Source organism: Salvelinus alpinus, chromosome 30, assembly GCF_045679555.1.
Source record: "Salvelinus alpinus chromosome 30, SLU_Salpinus.1, whole genome shotgun sequence".
Classification (NCBI taxonomy): Eukaryota; Metazoa; Chordata; class Actinopteri; order Salmoniformes; family Salmonidae; genus Salvelinus; species Salvelinus alpinus.
The window spans coordinates 1,401,813-1,420,211 of record NC_092115.1 but is presented as its reverse complement, the minus strand read 5'-3'; the positions used below and the strand labels follow the sequence as shown (position 1 = coordinate 1,420,211).

Genomic DNA, 18,399 nt, shown 5'->3' with positions numbered 1-18,399 from the left:
ATCACATTGTATGATTTTTAAATAATTAATTTGCATTTTATTGCATGACATAAGTATTTGATCACCTACCAACCAGTAAGAATTCCGGCTCTCACAGACCTGTTAGTTTTTCTTTAAGAAGCCCTCCTGTTCTCCACTCATTACCTGTATTAACTGCACCTGTTTGAACTCGTTACCTGTATAAAAGACACCTGTCCACACACAATCAAACAGATTCCAACCTCTCCACAATGGCCAAGACCAGAGAGCTGTGTAAGGACATCAGGGATAAAATTGTAGACCTGCACAAGGCTGGGATGGGCTACAGGACAATAGGCAAGCAGCTTGGTGAGAAGGAAACAACTGTTGGCGCAATTATTAGAAAATGGAAGAAGTTCAAGATGACGGTCAATCACCCTCGGTCTGGGGCTCCATGCAAGATTTCACCTCGTGGGGCATCAATGATCATGAGGAAGGTGAGGGATCAGCCCAGAACTACACGGCAGGACCTGGTCAATGACCTGAAGAGAGCTGGGACCACAGTCTCAAAGAAAACCATTAGTAACACACTACGCCGTCATGGATTAAAATCCTGCAGCGCACGCAAGGTCCCCCTGCTTAAGCCAGTGCATGTCCAGGCCTGTCTGAAGTTTGCCAATGACCATCTGGATGATCCAGAGGAGGAATGGGAGAAGGTCATGTGGTCTGATGAGACAAAAATAGAGCTTTTTGGTCTAACTCCACTCGCCGTGTTTGGAGGAAGAAGAAGTATGAGTACAACCCCAAGAACACCATCCCAACCGTGAAGCATGGAGGTGGAAACATCATTCTTTGGGGATGCTTTTCTGCAAAGGGGACAGGACGACTGCACCGTATTGAGGGGAGGATGGATGGGGCCATGTATCGCGAGATCTTGGCCAACAACCTCCTTCCCTCAGTAAGAGCATTGAAGATGGGTCGTGGCTGGGTCTTCCAGCATGACAACGACACGAAGCACACAGCCATGGCAACTAAGGAGTGGCTCCGTAAGAAGCATCTCAAGGTCCTGGAGTGGCCTAGCCAGTCTCCAGACCTGAACCCAATAGAAAATCTTTGGAGGGAGCTGAAAGTCCGTATTGCCCAGCGACAGCCCCGAAACCTGAAGGATCTGGAGAAGATCTGTAGGGAGGAGTGGGCCAAAATCCCTGCTGCAGTGTGTGCAAACCTAGTCAAGAACTACAGGAAACGTATGATCTCTGTAATTGCAAACAAAGGTTTCTGTACCAAATATTAAGTTCTGCTTTTCTGATGTATCAAATACTTATGTCATGCAATAAAATGCAAATTAATTACTTAAAAATCATACAATGTGATCTTCTGGATTTTTGTTTTAGATTCCGTCTCTCATAGTTGAAGTGTACCTATGATAAAAATTACAGACCTCTACATGCTTTGTAAGTAGGAAAACCTGCAAAATCGGCAGTGTATCAAATACTTGTTCTCCCCACTGTATATCAAGGCCTACCTTCAAACTCAGTGCCTCTTTGCTTGACATCATGGGTAAATCAAAAGAAATCAGCCAAGACCTCCACAAGTCTGGTTCATCCTTGGGAGCAATTTCCAAACACCTGAAGGTACCACGTTCATCTGTACAAAGAATAGTACGCAAGTATAAACACCATGGGACCACGCAGCCATCATACCGCTCAGGAAGGAGACGTGTTCTGTCTCCTAGAGATGAACGTACTTTGGTGCGAAAAGTGCAAATCAATCCCAGAATAACAGCAAAGGGCCTTGTGAAGATGCTGGAGGAAACAGGTACAAAAGTATCTATATCCACAGTAAAACTAGTCCTATATCGACATAACCTGAAAGGCCACTCAGCAAGGAAGAAGCCACTGCTCCAAAACCGCCATAAAAAAGCCTGACTACAGTTTGCAACTGCACATGGGGACAAATATTGTACGTTTTGGAGAAATGTCTTCTAGTCTGATGAAACAACTGTGAAGCATTGGGGTGGCAGCATCATGTTGTGGGGGTGCTTTGCTGCAGGAGGGACTGGTGCACTTCACAAAATAGATGGCATCATGAGGAGGAAAATTATGTGGATATATTGAAGCAACATCTCAAGACATCAGTCAGGAAGTTAAAGCTTGGTCGCAAATGGGTCTTCCAACTAGACGATGACCCCAAGCATACTTCCAAAATTGTGGCAAAAAGGCTTTAAAAGGAGGAATGGGCCAAAATTCACCCAACTTATTGTGGGAAGCTTATGGAAGGTTACCTGAAACATTTGACCCAAGTTAAACAATTTAAGCAATGCTACCAAATACTAATGGAGTGTATGTAAACTTCTGACCCACTGGGAATGTGATGAAAGAAATAAAAGCTGAAATAAATCACTGTCTCTATTATTATTCTGACATTTCACATTCTTAAAATAAAGTGGTGATCCTAACTGACCTAAGACAGGGACTTTTTACTAGGATTAAATGTCAGGAATTGAGGAAAACTGAGTTAAAATGTATTTGGCTAAGGTGTATGTAAACTTCCAACTTCAACTGTAGATACATCCAGTTGGGGGTGTCGGTGGATTGAAGAATCTGTGAAGGTTCTTTCAATCACAACATAGGAAAGGAAGAGTTTGTCTCAAATACCCTGCAGCCCAACTTAATGCAATAAGCAACAGGGTTGGGTTCCATTTCAATTCAGTCGATTCAGGAAGTTCTCAAGATCTGAAGTTCTGATTTGTCCTCATTGCTTCAAAGAGCGCTCATGTATAAAGTGCGATCCGTACTCTACATATGATAAGAAACAGCGGCTGGAGGGATCACATATAGTAGTCTCTGTCCAGTAGAGAGCGTTAGAGCTTCAGCCTCCTGGTCTGCTGCTTGATTCTAGTCCAGATGTATTGCTGAGGGAAATGACATAGTCCTACATGTTAGCTGTCAGCAGAGGTTGGTGTCTCTTACCTTCATGATACCTCTCAGCAGAGGTTGGTGTCTCTTACCTTCATGTTACCTCTCAGCAGAGGTTGGTGTCTCTTACCTTCATGTTACCTCTCAGCAGAGGTTGGTGTCTCTTACCTTCATGTTACCTCTCAGCAGAGGTTTGTGTCTCTTACCTTCATGTTACCTGTCAGCAGAGGTTGGTGTCTCTTACCTTCATGTTACCTGTCAGCAGAGGTCGGTGTCTCTTACCTTCATGTTACCTGTCAGCAGAGGTCGGTGTCTCTTACCTTCATGTTACCTGTCAGCAGAGGTCGGTGTCTCTTACCTTCATGTTACCTGTCAGCAGAGGTCGGTGTCTCTTACCTTCATGTTACCTGTCAGCAGAGGTCGGTGTCTCTTACCTTCATGTTACCTGTCAGCAGAGGTCGGTGTCTCTTACCTTCATGTTACCTGTCAGCAGAGGTCGGTGTCTCTTACCTTCATGTTACCTGTCAGCAGAGGTCGGTGTCTCTTACCTTCATGTTACCTGTCAGCAGAGGTTGGTGTCTCTTACCTTCATGTTACCTGTCAGCAGAGGTTGGTGTCTCTTACCTTCATGTTACCTGTCAGCAGAGGTTGGTGTCTCTTACCTTCATGTTACCTGTCAGCAGAGGTTGGTGTCTCTTACCTTCATGTTACCTGTCAGCAGAGGTTGGTGTCTCTTACCTTCATGTTACCTGTCAGCAGAGGTTGGTGTCTCTTACCTTCATGTTACCTGTCAGCAGAGGTTGGTGTCTCTTACCTTCATGTTACCTGTCAGCAGAGGTTGGTGTCTCTTACCTTCATGTTACCTGTCAGCAGAGGTTGGTGTCTCTTACCTTCATGTTACCTGTCAGCAGAGGTTGGTGTCTCTTACCTTCATGTTACCTGTCAGCAGAGGTTGGTGTCTCTTACCTTCATGTTACCTGTCAGCAGAGGTTGGTGTCTCTTACCTTCATGATACCTGTCAGCAGAGGTTGGTGTCTCTTACCTTCATGATACCTGTCAGCAGAGGTTGGTGTCTCTTACCTTCATGATACCTGTCAGCAGAGGTTGGTGTCTTTTACCTTCATGATACCTGTCAGCAGAGGTTGGTGTCTCTTACCTTCATGATACCTGTCAGCAGAGGTTGGTGTCTCTTACCTACATGTTACCTGTCAGCAGAGGTTGGTGTCTCTTACCTTCATGTTACCTGTCAGCAGAGGTTGGTGTCTCTTACCTTCATGTTACCTGTCAGCAGAGGTTGGTGTCTCTTACCTTCATGTTACCTGTCAGCAGAGGTTGGTGTCTCTTACCTTCATGTTACCTGTCAGCAGAGGTTGGTGTCTCTTACCTTCATGTTACCTGTCAGCAGAGGTTGGTGTCTCTTACCTTCATGTTACCTGTCAGCAGAGGTTGGTGTCTCTTACCTTCATGTTACCTGTCAGCAGAGGTTGGTGTCTCTTACCTTCATGTTACCTGTCAGCAGAGGTTGGTCTCTTACCTTCATGTTACCTGTCAGCAGAGGTTGGTGTCTCTTACCTTCATGATACCTGTCAGCAGAGGTTGGTGTCTTTTACCTTCATGATACCTGTCAGCAGAGGTTGGTGTCTCTTACCTTCATGATACCTGTCAGCAGAGGTTGGTGTCTCTTACCTACATGTTACCTGTCAGCAGAGGTTGGTGTCTCTTACCTTCATGTTACCTCTCAGCAGAGGTTGGTGTCTCTTACCTACATGTTACCTGTCAGCAGAGGTTGGTGTCTCTTACCTACATGTTACCTGTCAGCAGAGGTTGGTGTCTCTTACCTTCATGTTACCTGTCAGCAGAGGTTGGTGTCTCTTACCTTCATGTTACCTGTCAGCAGAGGTTGGTGTCTCTTACCTTCATGTTACCTGTCAGCAGAGGTTGGTGTCTCTTACCTTCATGTTACCTGTCAGCAGAGGTTGGTGTCTCTTACCTTCATGATACCTGTCAGCAGAGGTTGGTGTCTCTTACCTTCATGTTACCTGTCAGCAGAGGTTGGTGTCTCTTACCTTCATGTTACCTGTCAGCAGAGGTTGGTGTCTCTTACCATCATGTTACCTGTCAGCAGAGGTTGGTGTCTCTTACCATCATGTTACCTGTCAGCAGAGGTTGGTGTCTCTTACCTTCATGTTACCTGTCAGCAGAGGTTGGTGTCTCTTACCTTCATGTTACCTGTCAGCAGAGGTTGGTGTCTCTTACCTTCATGTTACCTGTCAGCAGAGGTTGGTGTCTCTTACCTTCATGTTACCTGTCAGCAGAGGTCGGTGTCTCTTACCTTCATGTTACCTGTCAGCAGAGGTCGGTGTCTCTTACCTTCATGTTACCTGTCAGCAGAGGTCGGTGTCTCTTACCTTCATGTTACCTGTCAGCAGAGGTCGGTGTCTCTTACCTTCATGTTACCTGTCAGCAGAGGTCGGTGTCTCTTACCTTCAGGTGTTTTGGTCTTGTTCTGGTCATTCTGTGGAGACTCCGCCCCCTCTGACATAAGAGAAAATGTTTCCTGAAAAACCTGTTTAATATACAGTATAATGACACCTACCATTCTGTAATGGTGGGCTGGTGTCTGCTGCACTTCCAGTCTGTGTCCTCACTCCATCCCTCTCTCCTGTCCTCACTCCATCTCTCTCTCCGGTCTTCTCTGTGTGTCTGTCCTTACGTAAGTTGAGCTCCTCTGGCACTTCACTCTCCTCTTCTCTCTCCACCTTTTCTTCCTCTCCCTCTTCCTCTCCCTCTCCCTCCTGTGACTCTCTATCTCTCAGCTCTGTTTCAATTTCTCTCTCCTGGGGTTCCATAGTGTCTTCCAGCAGCTCTCGCTCCTCCTCAGCCTCCCTTTTGGCCTTCTCCTGTGTCTCTGGAGGAACACACATATACATACACACACACACACACACACACACACACACACACACACACACACACACACACACACACACACACACACACACACACATAAACACAAAAGTGTCAAGGGATATTGGTTGGTTGATTGGTCGATCGATCGATAAAACTACAGACAAGACACCTTTAGTGGCCTGTGTCTTCCATCTCTCTCTGTTCTGATAAACCTCTTCGTTCCACAGCGCCTTGAAGTTCTTCAGGTCCACAGCCAGTAGAGACAAATGTCCAGTAGCACTGCCCTCTGACCCAGTACTCCTTACACTACCACGCTTAGCATCTTCACCGCTAATACTGTTTAGACTGGAGAGAGGAGAGGAGTAAAAAGGTATCTACAGGGTTGACAGGGAGAAGACTGTTAACTGAGACTGTTAGCACTAGAGGAGAGATAGTATCTACAGGGTTGACAGGGAGAAGACTGTTAGTTAACTGAGACTGCAGCACTAGAGGAGAGATAGTATCTACAGGGTTGACAGGGAGAAGACTGTTAGTTAACTGAGACTGCAGCACTAGAGGAGAGATAGTATCTACAGGGTTGACAGGGAGAAGACTGTTAGTACTAGAGGAGAGATAGTATCTACAGGGTTGACAGGGAGAAGACTGTTAGTACTAGAGGAGAGATAGTATCTACAGGGTTGACAGGGAGAAGACTGTTAGTTAACTGAGACTGTTAGTACTAGAGGAGAGATAGTATCTACAGGGTTGACAGGGAGAAGACTGTTAGTTAACTGAGACTGCAGCACTAGAGGAGAGATAGTATCTACAGGGTTGACAGGGAGAAGACTGTTAGTTAACTGAGACTGCAGCACTAGAGGAGAGATAGTATCTACAGGGTTGACAGGGAGAAGACTGTTAGTACTAGAGGAGAGATAGTATCTACAGGGTTGACAGGGAGAAGACTGTTAGTACTAGAGGAGAGATAGTATCTACAGGGTTGACAGGGAGAAGACTGTTAGTTAACTGAGACTGTTAGTACTAGAGGAGAGATAGTATCTACAGGGTTGACAGGGAGAAGACTGTTAGTTAACTGAGACTGCAGCACTAGAGGAGAGATAGTATCTACAGGGTTGACAGGGAGAAGACTGTTAGTTAACTGAGACTGCAGCACTAGAGGAGAGATAGTATCTACAGGGTTGACAGGGAGAAGACTGTTAGTACTAGAGGAGAGATAGTATCTACAGGGTTGACAGGGAGAAGACTGTTAGTACTAGAGGAGAGATAGTATCTACAGGGTTGACAGGGAGAAGACTGTTAGTTAACTGAGACTGCAGCACTAGAGGAGAGATAGTATCTACAGGGTTGACAGGGAGAAGACTGTTAGTTAACTGAGACTGCAGCACTAGAGGAGAGATAGTATCTACAGGGTTGACAGGGTGAAGACTGTTAGTACTAGAGGAGAGATAGTATCTACAGGGTTGACAGGGAGAAGACTGTTAGTTAACTGAGACTGCAGCACTAGAGGAGAGATAGTATCTACAGGGTTGACAGGGAGAAGACTGTTAGTACTAGAGCAGAGATAGTATCTACAGGGTTGACAGGGAGAAGACTGTTAGTACTAGAGGAGAGATAGTATCTACAGGGTTGACAGGGAGAAGACTGTTAGTTAACTGAGACTGCAGCACTAGAGGAGAGATAGTATCTACAGGGTTGACAGGGAGAAGACTGTTAGTACTAGAGGAGAGATAGTATCTACAGGGTTGACAGGGAGAAGACTGTTAGTACTAGAGGAGAGATAGTATCTACAGGGTTGACAGGGAGAAGACTGTTAGTACTAGAGGAGAGATAGTATCTACAGGGTTGACAGGGAGAAGACTGCAGCACTAGAGGAGAGATAGTATCTACAGGGTTGACAGGGTGAAGACTGTGAAGTTGCCAACTCCCCGTTAAAGCACGGAGTGGAGGGCTGTGTTTGGGATAACAGCAGTGTTTAATCCTCCACAGACTCAACCACACAGAGGGTATAACAGGATATAACAGAGAGGGTATAACAGGATATAACAGAGAGGGTATAACAGGATATAACAGAGAGGGTATAACAGGATATAACACAGCGGGTATAACAGGATATAACACAGCGGGTATAACAGGATATAACACAGCGGGTATAACAGGATATAACACAGCGGGTATAACAGGATATAACAGAGAGGGTATAACAGGATATAACAGAGAGGGTATAACAGGATATAACAGAGAGGGTATAACAGGATATAACAGAGAGGGTATAACAGGATATAACAGAGAGGGTATAACAGGATATAACAGAGAGGGTATAACAGGATATAACAGAGAGGGTATAACAGGATATAACAGAGAGGGTATAACAGGATATAACAGAGAGGGTATAACAGGATATAACAGAGAGGGTATAACAGGATATAACAGAGAGGGTATAACAGGATATAACAGAGAGGGTATAACAGGATATAACAGAGAGGGTATAACAGGATATAACAGAGAGGGTATAACAGGATATAACAGAGAGGGTATAACAGGATATAACAGAGAGGGTATAACAGGATATAACAGAGAGGGTATAACAGGATATAACAGAGAGGGTATAACAGGATATAACAGAGAGGGTATAACAGGATATAACAGAGAGGGTATAACAGGATATAACAGAGAGGGTATAACAGGATATAACAGAGAGGGTATAACAGGATATAACAGAGAGGGTATAACAGGATATAACAGAGAGCGTATAACAGGATATAACAGAGAGGGTATAACAGGATATAACAGAGAGGGTATAACAGGATATAACAGAGAGGGTATAACAGGATATAACAGAGAGGGTATAACAGGATATAACAGAGAGGGTATAACAGGATATAACAGAGAGGGTATAACAGGATATAACAGAGAGGGTATAACAGGATATAACAGAGAGGGTATAACAGGATATAACAGAGAGGGTATAACAGGATATAACAGAGAGGGTATAACAGGATATAACAGAGAGCGTATAACAGGATATAACAGAGAGGGTATAACAGGATATAACAGAGAGGGTATAACAGGATATAACAGAGAGGGTATAACAGGATATAACAGAGAGGGTATAACAGGATATAACACAGCGGGTATAACAGGATATAACAGAGAGGGTATAACAGGATTTAACAGAGAGGGTATAACAGGATATAACAGAGAGGGTATAACAGGATATAACAGAGAGGGTATAACAGGATATAACAGAGAGGGTATAACAGGATATAACAGAGAGGGTATAACAGGATATAACACAGCGGGTATAACAGGATATAACAGAGAGGGTATAACAGGATTTAACAGAGAGGGTATAACAGGATATAACAGAGAGGGTATAACAGGATATAACAGAGAGGGTATAACAGGATATAACAGAGAGGGTATAACAGGATATAACAGAGAGGGTATAACAGGATATAACAGAGAGCGTATAACAGGATATAACAGAGAGGTTATAACAGGATATAACAGAGAGTGTATAACAGTGCAATCCTTCACAGGCCCTGAAACTCATTTTGACTTTCTCACGGTCCTTGGAGCCGGATGACCGCATCATCTCCTGGACCCAGTGCCACACACTGATAGGTCCAGAAGATGCACTATGTTGGCGATGCTCTCTTTTCCTACAGGGTCTGATGAGAAACAGGAAGTAGAAGCAGGAATTGTGGTACCTGGAGCGTCTGAGCCCTGCCAGGCTGAGTGACGCCTCGTTGATGAGCGGAATGACAATATTTTCCGTCATTTCTGTCAACACGGTGAAGGTTGGAACCACAATGAAGTCTATAAACCCTGGAGACAGACACATAGAGGCCAGTGGTTAGCAACCGTTGCCAGTGGTTAGCAACCGTTTTTTACCCGTGGCACACTTTGATGGGATAAACAATTCTACAGCACAACTAACATTTCCCTATTCATTTAATTACTGGTAATGACTTGTATTTTTATTTTTGTTATTTAGCAGAGCGTACCTGTCCCCCGTGGGAATCGAACCCACATCTCTGCCGTTGCAAAAGCCATGCTTTACCAACCAAGGCACATGGGACTCTCTCATCTGATCCATTTTACAAATCATCTATTTTTTGTGACAAAAGTTTTTCGTAGAAAAAATTGGCTTTTGGATAATTAAAAAAAAAAAGTTTTGTCTAGAGACGAGTGGTTTTCTGCATTTTAAAGGTGCAACCACAGACACAAAGCCATGCTGTTTGTTTCTATGGCAGAGGCTGTGGTATAGCTAAGCCTAATCAGACTTGCTTGTGCTAATGCTTCTCACAAGCAAAGTGAAATTATACAAATTAATTTGCTGATAATGCAAATTAATACTGGGTTCGAGTCCGGGCTCTGGCTGGGCCACTCAAGGACATTCAGAGACTTGTACCGAAGCCACTCCTGTGTTGTCTTGTCTGTGTGCTTAGGGTCGTTGTCCTGTTGGAAGGTGAACCTTCACCCCAGTCTGAGGTCCTGAGCGCTCTGGAGCAGGTTTTCATCAAGGATCTCTCTGTACTTTCCTCCGTTCATCTTTCCCTCGATCCTGACTTGTCTCCCAGTCCCTGCTGCTCAAAAACATCCCCACAGCATGATGCTGCCACCACCATGCTTCACCATAGGGATGGTGCCAGGTTTCCTCCAGACGTGACGTTTGGCATTCAGGCCAAAGAGTTCAATCTTGGTTTCATCAGACCAGAGTATCTTGTTTCTCATGGTCAGAGTCCTTTAGGTGCCTTTGGCAAACTCCAAGCGGGCTGTCATTGGCCTTTTACTGAGGAGTGGCTTCCGTCTGGCCACTCTACTGTACCATAAAGTCCTGATTGGTGGAGTGCTGCAGAGATGGTTGAATTTCTGGAAGGTTCTACTATCTCCACAGAGGAACTCCGGAGCTCTGTCAGAGTGACCATCGGGTTCTTGGTCACCTCCCTGACCAAGGCCCTTCTTCCCCGATTGCTCCGTTTACCGGGTGGTCAGCTCTAAGAAGAGTCTTGGTGGTTCCAAACTGCTTCCATTTAAGAATGATGGAGGTCACTGTGTTCTTGGGGTCCTTAAATGATGAATACATTTTTTGGTATCTTTCCCCAGATCTGTGCCTCGACACAATCCTGTTTCGGAGCTCTACAGACAATTCTTTCAACCTCATGGTTTGGTTTTTGCTCTGACATGCACTGTCAACTGTGGGACTTTATATAGACAGGTGTGTGCCTTTCCAAATCATGTCCAATCAATTGAATTTACCACAGGTGGACTCCAATCAAGTTGTAGAAACATCTCAAGGATGAGCAATGGAAACAGGATGTACCTGAACTCAATTTAGAGTCTCATAGCAAAGGGTCTGAATACTTATGTAAATAAGGCTTTCTATAAAGATTTCTCAAAAACTGTTTATGGGGTATTGTGTCTCTTTTTTTTAAATCCATTTTATAATAAGGCTGTAAAGTAACAAAATATGGAAAAAATGGAAGTGGTCTGAATATTTTCCAAACGGACTGTATATCACAATGTATGATACTTACTTTACTGTACATGTGTCAGGGTTGAGGTTATGTAACTCACCTATCTGGGAATGGGCAACCATGGTTGACTTGCGGTCACACAGAGGAGAGAAGGGCAGTCCTAGCTCCGCCTCCTTATCACCCTGGAGACACACAGCACATCATATGATCACATTATCAACATGATGACATCACACCGTCAATAAAACAATCAAGACATGGCATATGGGAGTGTAGTGAGACACCCAATGGACTGGAAGATTCTCTTCTCAACACTGATCTTGAAAAAAAACGTCAACTTGAAAATCAATCAATTCACCATCATTAACACAATGGAAAAATATAGTTATTATCGAAAAATTTAAAAACCATGGATGAAATCCAAGTGGCAAACAATAATGCAGGCACTAGGCACTAGGGATGGAGGTGTGACCAGGCACTACGGATGGAGGTGTGGCCAGGTACTAGGGATGGAGGTGTGGCCAGGTACTAGGGATGGAGGTGTGACCAGGTACCAGGGATGGAGGTGTGACCAAGTACTAGGGATGGAGGTGTGACCAGGTACTAGGGATGGAGGTGTGACCAGGTACTAGGGATGGAGGTGTGACTAGGTACTAGGGATGGAGGTGTGACCAGGTACTAGGGATGGAGGTGTGACCAGGTACTAGGGATGGAGGTGTGACCAGGTACTAGGGATGGAGGTGTGACCAGGTACTAGGGATGGAGGTGTGACCAGGTACTAGGGATGGAGGTGTGACCAGGTACTAGGGATGGAGGTGTGACCAGGTACTAGGGATGGAGGTGTGACTAGGTACTAGGGATGGAGGTGTGACCAGGTACTAGGGATGGAGGTGTGACCAGGTACTAGGGATGGAGGTGTGACCAGGTACTAGGGATGGAGGTGTGACCAGGTACTAGGGATGGAGGTGTGACCAGGTACTAGGGATGGAGGTGTGACCAGGTACTAGGGATGGAGGTGTGACCAGGTACTAGAGATGGAGGTGTGACCAGGTACTAGGGATGGAGGTGTGACCAGGTACTAGGGATGGAGGTGTGACTAGGTACTAGGGATGGAGGTGTGACCAGGTACTAGGGATGGAGGTGTGACCAGGTACTAGGGATGGAGGTGTGACCAGGTACTAGGGATGGAGGTGTGACCAGGTACTAGGGATGGAGGTGTGACCAGGTACTAGGGATGGAGGTGTGACCAGGTACTAGGGATGGAGGTGTGACCAGGCACTAGGGATGGAGGTGTGACCAGGTACTAGAGATGGAGGTGTGACCAGGTACTAGGGATGGAGGTGTGACCAGGTACTAGGAATGGAGGTGTGACCAGGTACTAGGGATGGAGGTGTGACCAGGTACTAGGGATGGAGGTGTGACCAGGTACTAGGGATGGAGATGTGACCAGGTACTAGGGATGGAGGTGTGACCAGGTACTAAGGATGGAGGTGTGACCAGGCACTAGGGATGGAGGTGTGACCAGGTACTAGGGATGGAGGTGTGACCAGGTATTAGGGACGGAGGTGTGACCAGGTACTAGGGACGGAGGTGTGACCAGGTACTAGGGACGGAGGTGTGACCAGGTACTAGGGATGGAGGTGTGACCAGGTACTAGGGATGGAGGTGTGACCAGGTACTAGGGATGGAGGTGTGACCAGGTACTAGGGATGGAGGTGTGACCAGGTACTAGGGATGGAGGTGTGACCAGGTATTAGGGACGGAGGTGTGACCAGGTATTAGGGACGGAGGTGTGACCAGGTACTAGGGATGGAGGTGTGACCAGGTACTAGGGATGGAGGTGTGACCAGGTACTAGGGATGGAGGTGTGACCAGGTATTAGGGACGGAGGTGTGACCAGGTACTAGGGACGGAGGTGTGACCAGGTACTAGGGACGGAGGTGTGACCAGGTACTAGAGATGGAGGTGTGACCAGGTACTAGGGATGGAGGTGTGACCAGGTACTAGGGATGGAGGTGTGACCAGGTACTAGGGATGGAGGTGTGACCAGGTACTAGGGATGGAGGTGTGACCAGGTACTAGGGATGGAGGTGTGACCAGGTACTAGGGATGGAGGTGTGACCAGGTACTAGGGATGGAGGTGTGACCAGGCACTAGGGATGGAGGTGTGACTAGGTACTAGGGATGGAGGTGTGACCAGGTACTAGGGATGGAGGTGTGACCAGGTACTAGGGATAGAGGTGTGACCAGGAACTAGGGATGGAGGTGTGACCAGGTACTAGAGATGGAGGTGTGACCAGGTACTAGGGATGGAGATGTGACTAGGGATGGAGGTGTGACCAGGTACTAGAGATGGAGGTGTGACCAGGTACTAGGGATGGAGATGTGACCAGGTACTAGGGATGGAGGTGTGACCAGGTACTAGGGATGGAGGTGTGACCAGGTACTAGGGATGGAGATGTGACCAGGTACTAGGGATGGAGGTGTGACCAGGTACTAGCGATGGAGGTGTGACCAGGTACTAGGGATGGAGATGTGACCAGGTACTAGGGATGGAGGTGTGACCAGGTACTAGGGATGGAGATGTGACCAGGTACTAGGGATGGAGATGTGCCCAGGTACTAGGGATGGAGGTGTGACCAGGTACTAGGGATGGAGGTGTGACCAGGTACTAGGGATGGAGATGTGACCAGGTACTAGGGATGGAGGTGTGACCAGGTACTAGGGATGGAGATGTGACCAGGTACTAGGGATGGAGGTGTGACCAGGTACTAGGGATGGAGGTGTGACCAGGTACTAGAGATGGAGGTGTGACCAGGTACTAGGGATGGAGGTGTGACCAGGTACTAGGGATGGAGGTGTGACTAGGTACTAGGGATGGAGGTGTGACCAGGTACTAGGGATGGAGGTGTGACCAGGTACTAGGGATGGAGGTGTGACCAGGTACTAGGGATGGAGGTGTGACCAGGTACTAGGGATGGAGGTGTGACCAGGTACTAGGGATGGAGGTGTGACCAGGTACTAGGGATGGAGGTGTGACCAGGCACTAGGGATGGAGGTGTGACCAGGTACTAGAGATGGAGGTGTGACCAGGTACTAGGGATGGAGGTGTGACCAGGTACTAGGAATGGAGGTGTGACCAGGTACTAGGGATGGAGGTGTGACCAGGTACTAGGGATGGAGGTGTGACCAGGTACTAGGGATGGAGATGTGACCAGGTACTAGGGATGGAGGTGTGACCAGGTACTAAGGATGGAGGTGTGACCAGGCACTAGGGATGGAGGTGTGACCAGGTACTAGGGATGGAGGTGTGACCAGGTATTAGGGACGGAGGTGTGACCAGGTACTAGGGACGGAGGTGTGACCAGGTACTAGGGACGGAGGTGTGACCAGGTACTAGGGATGGAGGTGTGACCAGGTACTAGGGATGGAGGTGTGACCAGGTACTAGGGATGGAGGTGTGACCAGGTACTAGGGATGGAGGTGTGACCAGGTACTAGGGATGGAGGTGTGACCAGGTATTAGGGACGGAGGTGTGACCAGGTATTAGGGACGGAGGTGTGACCAGGTACTAGGGATGGAGGTGTGACCAGGTACTAGGGATGGAGGTGTGACCAGGTACTAGGGATGGAGGTGTGACCAGGTATTAGGGACGGAGGTGTGACCAGGTACTAGGGACGGAGGTGTGACCAGGTACTAGGGACGGAGGTGTGACCAGGTACTAGAGATGGAGGTGTGACCAGGTACTAGGGATGGAGGTGTGACCAGGTACTAGGGATGGAGGTGTGACCAGGTACTAGGGATGGAGGTGTGACCAGGTACTAGGGATGGAGGTGTGACCAGGTACTAGGGATGGAGGTGTGACCAGGTACTAGGGATGGAGGTGTGACCAGGTACTAGGGATGGAGGTGTGACCAGGCACTAGGGATGGAGGTGTGACTAGGTACTAGGGATGGAGGTGTGACCAGGTACTAGGGATGGAGGTGTGACCAGGTACTAGGGATAGAGGTGTGACCAGGAACTAGGGATGGAGGTGTGACCAGGTACTAGAGATGGAGGTGTGACCAGGTACTAGGGATGGAGATGTGACTAGGGATGGAGGTGTGACCAGGTACTAGAGATGGAGGTGTGACCAGGTACTAGGGATGGAGATGTGACCAGGTACTAGGGATGGAGGTGTGACCAGGTACTAGGGATGGAGGTGTGACCAGGTACTAGGGATGGAGATGTGACCAGGTACTAGGGATGGAGGTGTGACCAGGTACTAGCGATGGAGGTGTGACCAGGTACTAGGGATGGAGATGTGACCAGGTACTAGGGATGGAGGTGTGACCAGGTACTAGGGATGGAGATGTGACCAGGTACTAGGGATGGAGATGTGCCCAGGTACTAGGGATGGAGGTGTGACCAGGTACTAGGGATGGAGGTGTGACCAGGTACTAGGGATGGAGGTGTGACCAGGTACTAGGGATGGAGGTGTGACCAGGTACTAGGGATGGAGATGTGACCAGGTACTAGGGATGGAGGTGTGACCAGGTACTAGGGATGGAGGTGTGACCAGGCACTAGGGATGGAGGTGTGACCAGGTACTAGGGATGGAGGTGTGACCAGGTACTAGGGATGGAGGTGTGACCAGGTACTAGGGATGGAGGTGTGACCAGGTACTAGGGATGGAGGTGTGACCAGGTACTAGGGATGGAGGTGTGACCAGGTACTAGGGATGGAGGTGTGATTAGGGATGGAGGTGTGACCAGGTACTAGGGATGGAGGTGTGACTAGGGATGGAGGTGTGACCAGGTACTAGGGATGGAGGTGTGACCAGGTACTAGGGATGGGGGTGTGACCAGGTACTAGGGATGGAGGTGTGACCAGGTACTAGGGATGGAGGTGTGACCAGGTACTAGGGATGGAGGTGTGACCAGGTACTAGGGATGGAGGTGTGACCAGGTACTAGGGATGGAGGTGTGACCAGGTACTAGGGATGGAGGTGTGACCAGGTACTAGGGATGGAGATGTGACCAGGTACTAGGGATGGAGGTGTGACCAGGCACTAGGGATGTTTATGGAAATGTGAAAGGAATGTAGTAGAATATAACACATTAGATCTGGTAAAAGATAATACAAAGAAGAAAAGAAAAACGTTATTTTGTATTTTTTTGTACCATCATCTTTGAAACGCAAGAGAAAGGCCATAATGTATTATTCCAGCCCAGGTGCAATTTAGATTTGGCCACTAGAAGGCAGCTGTGTATGTGCCAAGTTTTAGTCTGATCCAATGAACCATTGCATTTCTGCTCAAAATGTTGTATCAAGACTGCCCAAATGTGCCTAATTTGTTTATTAATAACTTTTAATGTTCAAAACTGTGAACTCTCCTCAAACTATAGCATGGTATTATTTCACTGTAATAGCTACTGTAAATTAAACAGTGCAGTTAGATTAACAAGAATTTAAGCTTTCTGCCCATATCAGATATGTCTATATCCTGGGAAATGTTCTTGTTACTTGCAACCTCATGCTAATCACATTAGCCTACGTTAGCTCAACCATCCAGTGGAAGGGACACCGATCCCGAAGAAGTTGCGTTTGAGACAATCAGTTGTGTTGTTTAGGTAGGGGTGGTATACAAAAGATTGCCCTATTTGGTAAAAGACCAAGTCCATATTATGTCAAGAACAGCTCAAATAAGCAAAGAGAAACGACAGTCCATCATTCATTTAAGACATTAAGGTCAGTCAATTCGTGTCTTCAAGTGCAGTCGCAAAAACCATCAAGTGCTAAAAGACCCAGAGTTACCTCTGCTGCAGCGGATAATTTCATTAGAGTTAACTGCACCTCAGATTGCATCCAAAATAAATGGTTCACAGAGTTCAAGTAACAGACATCTCTCAACATCAACAATACAGAGGAGACTGTGAATCAGGCCTTCGTGGTCAAATTGCTACAAAGAAACCACTTCTAAAGGACACTAATAACAAGAAGAGACTTGCTTGGGCCAAGAAACACAAGCAATGGACATTAGACCGGTGGAAATCTGATAATACTATAAGGCTGTAAGACCTGTCAACACAGCATAATAAACTAGAACCCTGTAAGACCTGTCAACACAGCATAATAAACTAGAACCCTGTAAGACCTGTCAACACAGCATAATAAACTAGAACCCTATAAGACCTGTCAACACAGCATAATAAACTAGAACCCTATAAGACCTGTCAACACAGCATAATAAACTAGAACCCTGTAAGACCTGTCAACACAACATAATAAACTAGAACCCTATAAGACCTGTCAACACAGCATAATAAACTAGAACCCTATAAGACCTGTCAACACAGCATAATAAACTAGAACCCTATAAGACCTGTCAACACAGCATAATAAACTAGAACCCTATAAGACCTGTCAACACAGCATAATAAACTAGAACCCTATAAGACCTGTCAACACAGCATAATAAACTAGAACCCTATAAGACCTGTCAACACAGCATAATAAACTAGAACCCTATAAGACCTGTCAACACAGCATAATAAACTAGAACCCTATAAGACCTGTCAACACAGCATAATAAACTAGAACCCTATAAGACCTGTCAACACAGCATAATAAACTAGAACCCTATAAGACCTGTCAACACAGCATAATAAACTAGAACCCTATAAGACCTGTCAACACAGCATAATAAACTAGAACCCTATAAGACCTGTCAACACAGCATAATAAACTAGAACCCTGTAAGACCTGTCAACACAGCATAATAAACTAGAACCCTGTAAGTGTTGTCAACACAGCATAATAAACTAGAACCCTGTAAGTGTTGTCAACACAGCATAATAAACTAGAACCCTATAATACCTGTCAACACAGCATAATAAACTAGAACCCTGTAAGACCTGTCAACACAGCATAATAAACTAGAACCCTGTAAGACCTGTCAACACAGCATAATAAACTAGAACCCTATAAGACCTGTCAACACAGCATAATAAACTAGAACCCTATAAGACCTGTCAACACAGCATAATAAACTAGAACCCTGTAAGACCTGTCAACACAACATAATAAACTAGAACCCTATAAGACCTGTCAACACAGCATAATAAACTAGAACCCTATAAGACCTGTCAACACAG

The 18,399-nt window shown here is 46.3% G+C and overlaps 1 protein-coding gene across 1 annotated transcript in view; it reads right to left on the bottom strand.

The window, feature by feature from the left end:
- LOC139559549 (dual specificity calcium/calmodulin-dependent 3',5'-cyclic nucleotide phosphodiesterase 1C-like) overlaps window positions 1-18,399 on the bottom strand; it is a 45,923-nt gene continuing 27,524 nt past the window's right edge. The window contains exons 7-11 of the mRNA XM_071375639.1: window positions 11,364-11,445; window positions 9,494-9,611; window positions 5,956-6,131; window positions 5,473-5,784; window positions 1-2,872 (exon numbers count right to left, since the gene is read on the bottom strand). Coding sequence (XP_071231740.1) covers window positions 2,856-2,872; window positions 5,473-5,784; window positions 5,956-6,131; window positions 9,494-9,611; window positions 11,364-11,445 — 705 coding nt within the window. The 3' untranslated portion in view covers window positions 1-2,855. The remainder of the gene's footprint in view (window positions 2,873-5,472; window positions 5,785-5,955; window positions 6,132-9,493; window positions 9,612-11,363; window positions 11,446-18,399) is intronic.